At 40.1% G+C, this 12,369-nt stretch overlaps 1 protein-coding gene across 2 annotated transcripts in view; it reads left to right on the top strand.

Annotated features, from left to right (window-relative positions):
• The window catches only part of LOC145437219 (transient receptor potential cation channel subfamily M member-like 2), a 122,402-nt gene that overhangs the window by 43,697 nt on the left and 66,336 nt on the right, over nt 1-12,369 (top strand). The window contains exons 1-2 of one of the 2 annotated variants that reach the window (XM_080314413.1): nt 1,546-1,820; nt 1,877-1,981. The exons of the other annotated variant lie outside the window; for it this stretch is intronic. Of the exons in view, the coding sequence (XP_080170539.1) occupies nt 1,725-1,820; nt 1,877-1,981 (201 nt within the window). The 5' untranslated portion in view covers nt 1,546-1,724. Of the gene's footprint in view, nt 1-1,545; nt 1,821-1,876; nt 1,982-12,369 lie in introns of those variants that run through there. 2 annotated transcript variants of the gene reach the window in all.

Below are 12,369 nucleotides of genomic sequence, written 5' to 3' on the forward strand. Positions count from 1 at the left end.
AAATTTATACATGACTGTAATAGCAATTTAATTCTAGTAACGGTCATTATGAGGACAGGAGTGATGCTGAACCTGTTTTGTGTATCGCTCTTAATGTTGTCTATCATGTATGTCGCTGCTGAGGGAATTAACGATGTCTAAAATTAAAAAAGCTAGCCCTACGAGCTTCGGTAGGTGCACTACAAAAAATAACAAGACAAATTTGGTCTCATGGTCTTAAAGTGACTTTTTATTAAAAAATGTCTTAAAGACCAATCGGTCTTAAAGACTGATCGGTCTTAATGACGATTTTTCGTCTCAAAATTAAGACTGAAATTGCTCGAAAATAAGACCATTGTCGCCCACGAGTGCTGTGTGGGTATTCATGTCAACGTCAGGTTCTGCATGATGGGAAGTGTAACATACCTGGATTTGCAGTTCATTATATAGCCTACCAGTACCCATAACATTATCATTGTATAATGTACATAACACTTGTCAGTATGTATACAATCCTCCAAATAATATATAGTGTAGTCTGAGTATATAATAGTATTTGTGGTGGGTGCGGCGTGCCAACACCATTGTGTCAGTGAAAAGTGACAAGGTACGGTACTTTGAATTTTTGTTCTGGCGCAAATGCATCCTGTATTTGACACTGAAGTGTGACATGTGACCAACGAGAAATGGACAAACATGGCACCACCAAATACGTTTTGGCTCTCCTGAAGTCACCGCTAGATTGTATTTGCCATGACCTTTGATGGATCAAAATTTGTCAAAGAAAGCTAATTACGTCTTGTGCTCCGGGCTCATGACAATTTACCATTCTGATTTATAAGACTATGGACCATGATGTTTCTTGATTAGCAAAATTCGTCTTAAAAACAAGACCAGAAAAACTGATGCATCATGTTTGTATTGGGGTATTCATGGCGTTTGTCGACTACTATGGTCATTTACACCAGGCCGATATTCTTCTCATTTTCCGTAACTGCCGACTTATAGCACGGCCCACCTCTAGGCTTTTGTAAGACACCGCTGACGCGGATGAGGTGGCGAGGAGGAGCCTAGGTAAACCTCCAACACTTAGGTATCGGAATTCGGAAGTCGACCTCGGTCGGACTCGAACCCGCACCCATTGGTGTTGCAGCCGCGGATTATACCACTGCGCTATCTCGCCGCTGATGCATCATAAACTGTCTTAATAAGCTATTAGTTGTGTCTTAGAGCTCCTGGCCCATGTCAACTTTCCGGTCTCATTTTTAAGACCACAAATCATGTCGTTTCTTGATTAGCGAAATTTGTCTTAAAACAAGACCAAAAATATTGACACATCAAAAACTGTCGTAATAAGCACAACATGCCTTATAAGATGCGTTTAATTGGTCTTATTTTTAAGACCAAATAATTGTGACAATAATATATGGTCTTAAAAAGCTGAATCAGTCTCTATTTTAAGACCTCAATTCATCAGTGAGACTAAAATTGCTGAAAATGAGACCAAATCATCCTCATTTCTTAAATTTGAGACCAAATTTGTCTAGTTTTTTTTTGTAGTGTGGTTATTTTTATTTTCTTTAATTGTCTATATTAGTTTACAGGCAATCAAAGTAAGTTATGTTCGAATGCGTTGCTACTAGTTATGAAACGTATCTACCAAGGTAATGCATCCAGTGGGCTTGGAGATCGGGATCATACAGCAATAAGATACCCTACCGGCAACATAACCATCAATTGCAGCCATGACCTCACACAGGATTTACCCAAAGAGACCCGCAAGAAACTTTTCAGGAATCTCTCATATCCGTATGAACACAAAAGCAAAGAAGGATGTCAGTGTAAGTCAAACCGTATTGAAGCCTTGACTATCCCTTGATCATTTGTCACTTTTAAGGAGATTGATACATTCATTACGAACAACATAAAGAAAGAAAATGGTGATGCAACCGATGCATATGGGCAAATTGAATTCAATGGGAATATTACCAATACTGCTGAAGTAAGATGTTAACACATATTACACATATGTAAACTGTCTTTATGGGTTAGCGCTGTGGTTCTCAATTTTTTATCCTCCAATTTCCGAATTCAGAACTAATAATGTTCTTGTTCACCATTATTTTGATGGCTGTACTAATAGTAAGGGAAACTTATGAAAATCTGGGAACTATATTGTTACCAAACAATTTCTTCACCAATACCTTTGTAAAGGTGTGTAATACCATATGTTAAAATGTTGAAGTTCAACTCTTGTGGGAAACCCCCCCCAAAAAAGCTGTTAAATTTGACGAATTGAAAAAAAATTAAAAAATCTTTATCGCCCATAAGTAACTTAGGACGTGTTTAATAATGGTTTTCCATGATTATAAATTGATTGTTAACACTTATAATTCATTACAGGCTCTGCTTTGTGAATTTGACGAATTGAATTAAATAATAAATAAATAAAAAAAGTAAAAAAATCTTTATCGCCCATAAGTAACTTAGGACGTGTTTAATAATGGTTTTCCATGATTCTCAATTAATTGTTAACACTTATAATTCACTACAGGCTCTGCTTTGTGAAAAACGCCACACCCACTTTTATATTCATGCACAAAATCGCCTTTATTTCGCATAGCTATGTTCACTGAAGAGGTAGCCTATTTCACATGCACAATATCAGACATTTCAACAGGCATTGCCTATGCCTTCTTCGGACTCAACAGCGTCGTAAATGCAATTATTGCATTATAGGGTCTTTACATACTTCACAGGCTGAAATGCACGTGACCTCATTCTTCTTGCAGCTGTATATTCGGTTGTTGCAATCTTTATGACAACTATAGCTTCTGAACTGCAATAGCTCATCAGGCTCATATCTATGCACGCCTATTGTCCATTCGTAATCGCTGGGGTTCGGAGACAAGTTATATAAAATAATCAAATCCCGGGTCTGCACAGGTACTCGCTTAGTGAACGTTATGAAGCTGCACCCTCTGTTAGAGGTAGTGTCTCTGGTTTTATCACTCCTGTCGCTGTCTTCCTTGAGAACATGTTGTATGTTTTGGTGAACTGCTGTAACCATCAAATACCACAATGACATTCTGAAAGCAACGGCCCAGATACTGCACGTAGCTTTGGTAATTGTTGGCAATTCCCTGTCATGTCTGACGTTGACCCCACTTCACCATGTACAGAAGCCATCCACCATCAATTATGAGGGTCCAGCATGATTGATTAGTCAAATCAAGTGGTTCAGTTAAGGCCTACAAGTTTGTACTCGAACATTTTGCCTTGGTAGCCTTGTTCATCTTCTGATTTTTGTTGCTGAACAGGGACAGCGGGAAAGGAGTGAACGTATACTGTAAGCTTGTCGCAACTTCCATATTCCGCTGGGTGAAAATGAATTGAACAACTTCAATGAGTCAATGTGAATGTTTTACTCGTAAACCTTAGGACATTTTCTTTGCGATGACATGGCTTTTACCCAGGGTTGTAACCAACTCATAAGGCTCCGAGTCACAAGTCAATCTCAATTTTATAGTTTGGACTCGAGTCAAGTCGATTCACTTGCAATTCACCACCGAGTCAAGTCCGAGTCCAAGTCAGCGAGCAGAGGGTCGAGTCCGAGTCCAAGTCATTGTGTTGATACTGCTCAGTTTCCAGTTAAAGCCATGTTGAATCCCCTTTTTTATAACTCTGTTTGCTGATATCGAATGGTTCGCATTTCTAATATACTAGTTTTCCTCACTTTCAGCAGTTTCTGGTCGCATTTTCAAGTACAAGTACTATTAGACGAAATCCCAATAGTTTAGTTACTTCACTATTCTTCGAAATTACCATAAAATGTTGGTCTTGGCCGTCTGTGTCTCGAGTCATATGACTTGGTTTGATTCAAGTCTGGTTTGAGAAGTCGAGTCAATACACAGATCCGTATTTTTAGAAAATGACTCGAGTCAAGTCGAGTCATAAAAAATCGTGACTCGAGTCATTAAAACCCTGCTTTCACCTTTGACATGACAACCATGGTCGGCGTCACTGACTTTTCATCCAGGTTGATCTGCATGGCCAATGACCATCCTAAATTCAGCTGCTCCCTCAGTATTTCGACTACGTCATCAACCATATACTTGTGAATCCAGTTGAGAAATACATGAGCAACCCCTTCTATCCATTGTTGACGAATGGCTTCATTTCTTCAAACCATTTTAGGACAAGTTAAATTGCCCCTGCATCTAGCATCATCTGTGTCTTGGTAAGCTCTCTGTGAACGGGTACATGTCTACTGACGTCCTCCTCCATTCGCTGGTTGACATCTGACAGATGACTGAGAGTGGGCACCCAACATCTGTGGCCAGAAAAGCTGTTGCTCATTCTTCCTCTGCGGGTTCACCAACGTGGTTCCCGTTGGCGGCAACGTTCTAATACAGTGGTTCTCAAACTGGTGGTGGGGGTCGTAGAAGCATCTGAGGGGAGGCGCGAAGCCGCCTGAGAGAAATTATTTTCTTGAACTCGGAATGAGTTTAATTTGTGCTGAAAGCTCCAGTTTCAGCAATGGAAATAATCCTAATTAGGCCTTTCGATTTGAAATGTCATAATTCCGCCGTACCATCCACACACTGATGCTAGATTTTGAGTGATACCGAATCTTGCACTAATCAGAAGATGTCCCTGAATGAAGTGTAACTGGCAAATGCATGTAGCTGCCATTGGTTTTTGATTTAGGTTGTGGTCAGGTCCGTTCGAGCTAAGATCAAGTGGGGTAATAGAAGGGGTTAGGCACCAAAATCGCTAAAATATTTTTAGGAGTACAGAACTTCATACCACATTTGAATAAAATATTCATATTTATTCCCGAAGCTTTTCGGCTGACGCTCGTCAGGGGAATATCGTAAGCAATAATGCGAGAATTCGAATAACTATGTTCAGCAACAATATATATCGCTAATTATGACGTCACACAGAGAACATACAAAGTTAGGAAAACGAGAGAGCTGAAGCGTTGGCATGGAGATAGCGAAGCCAAACAAGTTAATGCGCGATTTTCAAATGATACACAAATTCTTTCTGTTGGCATAACTAGGTTTACTCAAAGTGATGATGGTGGACTCAAGAACAGACAAATGAAATAAATTGCGACCCTTAGCCAATACAGAGAACATGTCCTTGTGGTAGTTAGCAGCACATGTATGATTTTCTAGTAAATGTTTGCCAATAGAAGAATTTTGACTCACGGCCTGGTTATGTTCTAGAACAAGCGGATTGTTATGCTGCGATTTCGAGATATATGATTTGACAGACGGTGGGATGTGTTCTTTAATTCGGTCCTGCAACCGTTTGGAAGTTCTCCCTACGTACCGACAATCGCAGTGGCACTTGAATTCATAAATGACGTTACTTTGTTGTAAAGCCGGGAGAACGTCCTTTCGGACTGCAGGAAACATTGGTATCGTGGTAAAAACAACATTGGTTTTCACCGCTGGATAACAGCGATGGACTGCTGAAGTTATCTGTTTCTCAAATCGATAAGAAACCGGGCCAATCCAAGGTAGATGAATGTACACATCCTTATTTTCACGAGAGACTTCTTCGGGGGTTTCATTTGGTTTGGTATCATTCCGATGACTTAACTTATTATGTATTGTCCGCTTGATGACATACTCAGGGTATCCGTTGTCAATGAAAATTTTACGGATGTAATCAAGTTCACTATTCAATTCGACCTCAGAACAAATCATCAACGCCCGGTGGACCAAGGTGCCGATTAAATTGATTTTACGACTTTTTTGGACTGAAAGAGCTCCATCGAAGGTAATGGCCCGAAAACGTGGGCTTCCTATAAACCAGTGGTTCCCAACCTTTTTCATCTCGTGCCTCCCTTGGCCGAAATTTAAGCCAAAATTCCCCCCTTTGGATAAATCTGGCCGATGATTAAAAATGTGATTTTTTACCGCGGAAACACATGTTGACTGAGATAATAAGACGGGTGGTATCGAGTGTTTGTTTCTAGCAGTGCTGTAATAACACTTTGTAGACCTCCAAACACAATGGTCCTGGTCCCAATCAAACAACGTCTGGAAGACTTGACTCAATAGACCCCCACACTTCCATTTGTGTTTTTGGCTTAGCATGCACCAATCAGTAATATAGGCTAACTGTTGTGAAAAATCAGTATGCATAAATTTACTGCTCTCGCAATTTTTTTCTCAAGTTTGCGTATGCATTTGGACAATAATTTTGGTACTTTCATATATAGGAGGGTTGACCAGACTCGAGTCACCATTTTCTAATGACTCTGCTTTACTCGAGACATTTCCTCAAAATAAGGAAACGACTCGACTCGACTCGAGACAATCTGGGTATTGACTCGACCTGGACTCGAGTCATTGTGCATGACTCGAACCAAGCAATATGAATCGAGACTATAAGACGGCCAAGACCGACATTTGATTGTAATTTCGAAGAACAGTAAAGTGACCAACCTATTGGAATCTCGTCTATTGATCCTGGTACTTCACAATGCGACTAGAAACTGCTCAAAGTGAGGAAAATTAGTTTATCATAAATCTTGGACTCGGACTCGAGTCACAATACCATGACTTGGACTCGACCCTCTTCTCGGGGACTTGGACTCGGACTTGACTCAATGGCGAATTGAAAATGACTCGACTTGACTCGAGTCAAAACTATGAAAGTGAGATTGACTTATGACTCGGAGCCTCGTGATTTGGTTACAGCCCTGATATATAACATACACGTGATCAGATTCCCTGCTGGAGCTCATTGGAATTTGGGACACCAATTACGTTTCGGCAACATTGCACCAAGTTTAACATGTCTTTTTTCGATCGGGTTGTTCACTAAAAATAAAGCAAGGCTAGCCACCTCTTTGACTTGAATTGATGACGTGAGAATATTTTGTCACTGTCTGAAAATGTTTACTTGAAAATATAAGATAAATACTTTCACTAGAGGCCTTGTTGTGATAGATTCGGCACGACATTTCCTCGCTTAGGGTATATTTGATTGAGACGCTGTCGCTGGCCTACAAAATTGTCTTGCAAACTGCAGCACATCTGAACTAGTTTTAAAAAAGGGGGGAATTTGTATGTGAAAAAGAGATTTCAAATAGCATTTGAACATACTTTCAGCAAACAAAAAACAGTCATAAGGAGCATACGTTCGAATATAACTGGTTGTCTACATGACAGTTCGGACATGAACAATTTGGGAAATCAGTTACAATTCTAAAGTGGAATTCCTCCCTAAATATTGCAAAATTCCCTTCAAGGGGGGAATTCCTCCCCGGTTGGGAACCACTGCTATAAACGGAGGTAAGGAATTGGCCATCCCGTTTCTCCACAAGAACGTCAAGGAATGCCATCCGGTTGTTAATTTCTTTTTCGGACGTGAATTGCAATGCTGGATGTAATGTGTTCAAATTTTCTAGGAAACTATCACAGTCAGATTCATTATTGAAGATCACGAACGTGTCATCGACATAGCGATGGTATGATAAGGGCGGTTTACTACAAGAAGAGAAGAGCTTACCTTCATGAAATCCTACAAATATATTGGCTAGGATAGGACCCAATGGTGACCCCATTGCTAAACCGTCAACCGCTAGAACATGATATTGTTGAAACTAAATTCAACAGAACACACAGCGTTTCTCATCAATTCGATGAAGGTAGCTCTCGAGAAAGGAGGGGGTATTAGCTTACCGTTATATAGAGCATCAGCGCAAATATTCAACGTCTCATTTAGTGGCACGTTGGTGAAAAGGCTCTTTATGTCGAATGAGCATAGGAAATTATCGCGCGCGGATTAGGGTGGAGTGAAAAATGGAAAATTTTGAATTTCAAAACGGACACTTGATATGTGGTGCCAAATATCAAAAAAATAATTTCTATAATCATTTTGGACTCGTGCACCCTCTAGTGGTCGTGCAATTTCACCGAACGAGCCAAAAATTAGCTAATTTCGCTATATATGGATGACCGCTTATGCTAGAAAGCTGATTTTGGGCTTAAAAGATGCGGAAGCAACAAGTTTCTATCTCCCTTCCACAGAACTTCGTCTTAAAAATGAACAGAAAAAAAGTTACAAGCAAATTATTGATTTTTGGCTGTTATTTGGTAAAATTAGGGACTAAAGCAGTGGATACGATGCCAAAAGTGTGTAGTGATTGATCCTATGACTGACAACTCCATAATGAAAGCACATAAATTGCAAATCCATATTGCTAACTCAAAAACATCAATTCTATATTGAAAAAATATAGATCTCGAAGATCGTTTCACTACCAGAGTATCAGTCTGCACAATCTTTAAAATCTTGTATCATATTAAAGAATCTCATCTGCTTTCGAGAGTTCAGTTTTTGTCTGATGAGGTCATCTCTACGTTTAAATCCCGACACATGGGCAGATGCTTCGGTCACCATTTTAACGTCTCTTTCCACTGCCTGGTTGTGCCAAGGATGTTTGAGCCTTAATGATGATCACCTTAGATTTTCCAGTTCAAGTTTTTGATTGCTGGTGGCTGTTCCACATCTTTTAGATTCAAGTTGACAATTTAGTAGCATGATTCAGCCTTGATGTTTATAATTGGGACTTTAAACAATCTGATTCTAGTGCCAACCGTTGTTTTTGGGTTTCGGTTATTATCATATCCTCCTTCAAAGTCGCCAATTAGAGTCTGGTATTCTGTTTGATCTGCTCATAGTTGTAATCTTGTTAACTGCAAGTCTTCTGAGGCCTTCAACCATCAACAATGGAATTGTGCATTTTTATTTCAAACCATGACCAAAAATAAACCTCCATGCAGAATTGAACAAGATATTTCAGATTGCTTGATAGATGACTCTGTCGCACATAGAACCTCAAAATTCTGCATGGAGGTTTATTTTCGGTCAAGGTTTGAAATAAAAATGCACATTTCCATTGTTTTTGGTTATATACACTTCTACAACATAGTTTCCCATGTTACAAAGCTTTCTGATACATGATTTCGTAACCTTGCACTATCTTTGGTACAACGAAAGGCATATTTTGCACATTCAGAAAATGTTTTTTCTGGGAATGCTCGCTGATGATGATGAAGGCCTCAGAAGACTTGCAGTTAACAAGATTACAACTATGAGCAGATCAAACAGAATACCAGACTCCAATTGGCTACTTTGAAAGAGGATATGTTATTCAACCAAAACCTAAAAACAACGTTGACACTAGGATCAGATTGTTTAAAATCCCAATCATAAACATCAAGGCCAAATCATACCACCAAATTGTCAACTTGAATCTAATAGATGTGGAACAGCCACCAGCAATAAAATACTTGTCATATCTCGAGCTGGAAAATCTAAGGCCATCACCATTAAGGCTCAATCATCCTTGGCACAGCCATGCAGGCAGTGGAAAGTGACATTAAGCGTTGACCGAGTCATATGCTCATGTGTCGGGATATAGGCCTAAACGTAGCTAGAGATGGCTTAATCAGACAAAAACTGAAGTCTCGAAGGCAGATGAAATCCTTTAACTCGAAACAAGATTTCAAAGTTTGTGCGGACTAATACTCTGGTAGTGAAACCATCTTCGAAATCTATCTTTATTTAATATAGAATTAATGTTTTTAGGTTTTCAATATGGATTTGCAATTTATGTGCTTTCAATATGGAGTTGACGGTCATAAGATCAATCACTACACGCTTTTGACCTCGTATCCACTGCTTCAGTGTCTAATTTTCCCGAAAAACAGTCCAAAAATCAATAGTTTGCTTGTAACTTTTTTTCTGTTCATTTTTAAGACAAAGTTCTATGGAGGTGAGATAGAAACTTGTTGTTTCCGCATCTTTTAAGCCCAAAATCATCTTTCTAGCGTAAGCGGTCATCCATATATAGCGAAATTGGCTATTTTTAGCACGTTCGGTGAAATTGCACGACCACTAGAGGGTGCAAGAGCCCAAAATTATTATAGAAATTATTTTTTTGAAATTTGGCACCACATATCCAGTGTCTGTTTTGAAATTCAAAATTTTCCATTTTTCACTCCACCCTAGCGCGGATAGCTGTGAGCGACGCATCTCATCAGCGAAGGTAAAAGAATCGCGTACGCAATGCGACCCGTAAAGTTCGCGAACAGGTTCCAGTATGTTGATTAACCACTTCGCCAACTTGTGTTGCATTGACCGAGTCATGCTGAGTATCGGTCTGAGTGGCACATCGTCTTTATGGGTCTTCGGTAATCCGTACATACGTGGTCGTTGGGAGCCAACAGGCCTGATGGAGTCATATTCTTCAGTGGATATTACGTCATCGTTTTTCAAGTTTCGAAGGCGTCGCTGTAGTCGTCTTTCAGACTTTGCAGTATTGTCATATTCCTAGACCGGGCCAAGTACGGCGAATTTGGATTTATCATCGAGAATAGTCATCATTTTTGAAACGTAATCTTTCTTGTTTAGAATTACCACGCCTGTACCTTTATCTGGTTTAGTTATGTGGATATCAGGGTTGCTTCGCAGAGATTTTATGGCACGAAAGCATTCCTTTGTCATCAGGAAATCTGCTTTGTCGACCGGACATCCACAATACGAATGTGCCAGGTCCGTAAGTCTTGCTTTGAGAGCTGGCACGTCATTGATTGATTTTGCTTCACGATGCTTCAATTGAGCTATTAGAATCTCAAATTCGGCGAAAACCTCCTCACTCTTGACATTAATTGGTGGAATGCAGAAATTTAACCCATGCGATAAAGCGAACTTTTCGGTCGAGGACAGTGCGTAATCCGATAAGTTGATGATATTCTTCTCATCGGGGCAAGCGAGCAAGCGAAAATATTTTTGTGCTACATGTTATCATTGTACATGGTTATGTTTAATAAATTATTCAACTGCAACTAGCCTACATATTTGAGAAGTGTCTCAACAGCCATAATACCTCCCGTGCCACCAAACAATGCATTGGGGTTGCAAACATTGGTTGCTCTTTTTAATACTTTTCGATATGACGATAAGAGGGGGGCGAAATTTTTTATCAAGGGGCGTGCCTAAAAAAGTTTGAGAACTGCTGATGATGGCCTGCAGGTGTGAGGCATCTTGGTAACAATGCAGGACAGATTCCCATTGTGGTCTGCGAGTCACTCGGTTCTGATAAAGACATTGGGCATATCTACCATGTATTGGTACTCCACCCAGAGGGCAGGTGTTCTTCCTCTTTTTGCGAATCGATTGAACGTTTCTTCAAACCTTCGCTCAAATACTCGCAATACTAGGTCACAGTGTCTGGCTCCCATTTCCCCACCAGTCACCTTTTCCATGAAGGACTTCATGTCACCAAGCTGATCCTCAGTTAAGGCAATTTCCATGGTATGTTGATATATAGCTGCATCGACGAGGAGGTGAGGAGGGATTGCCTTCTCAAAACATCCTCCATCCATGATGTGGATGATGGTTGTTGTGCTTCGAGCATAGATCAAATGGATCACATCTAGTAGCCCAGAATAGTCCATGTTGTCACCAATTGGTCCAAGATAAGAATTCAATAGGTGAAAACTACTCAACCTTGGAATGACTGGTAAATTTGTCTGCTTCATTATATTTATAGCCTTCAGTCGAATCGGAAGATTGACGGTCACTATAGCTACCCCAACGCGCTGTGTGCACTCTTTAAGACTGGCGAAGAAGGTTTTTAGGTCATCAGGGTCTCCTTCAATAACTGGAAGGAACTTGATCTGGGCGCGCTGTTTTGCATCATTACGATTGATTCTCTTCATCCAGCCATTCTAGTTGGAATGTTGAAACTCAGGATCGTTGGCTTTATTAACCCAAACCACTGTTCATAGTGCGTTACCTGGATAGATGAGCGTCTCATCCAAGCTGATCAATATGCCACGGATCAGAAATTATGGTGAAACAGCGACGAACCATTCAGTAACAGTTGACAATGATCGCACACAAGGCCGTGCTGGATTCATAGCCGCTTTTTTACTTCGGTACAATTGCGTCCATCTTATAGAACGGAATGATACAGAAAATACCGTTTTAGACCTTGCAGTAGCAGAAAAGTTCAATCAGTATTTTTGCAACATTGGTCCGGATCTTGCAGCTTCAATACCAAACTCCTCCGATGACTTTCTCTCGTACTTGAGTCCTGGCCCTCAGAAATCCATTTTTCTTGAGCCGACAAGTGAAGGAGAAGTTGCGATCGTATTATCTGAAATGAAAAGTAACAAAGCAGTAGGACCCGATCTCATCCCAACTCACTTCCTGAAGCTAATCTTTAATATTATTGGTGATGTTATATGCATTTTCTTTAATGAGTCGATACGTCTAGGCATTTTCCCAGATGCACTGAAAACTGCCAGAGTAATGCCAGTGTTTAAGAAAGGCTGTAAAAAGCTAATTTCT

This window comes from Botryllus schlosseri, chromosome 4 (assembly GCF_051294905.1).
Source record: "Botryllus schlosseri isolate E-star chromosome 4, Bs_hap1, whole genome shotgun sequence".
Classification (NCBI taxonomy): domain Eukaryota; kingdom Metazoa; phylum Chordata; class Ascidiacea; order Stolidobranchia; family Styelidae; genus Botryllus; species Botryllus schlosseri.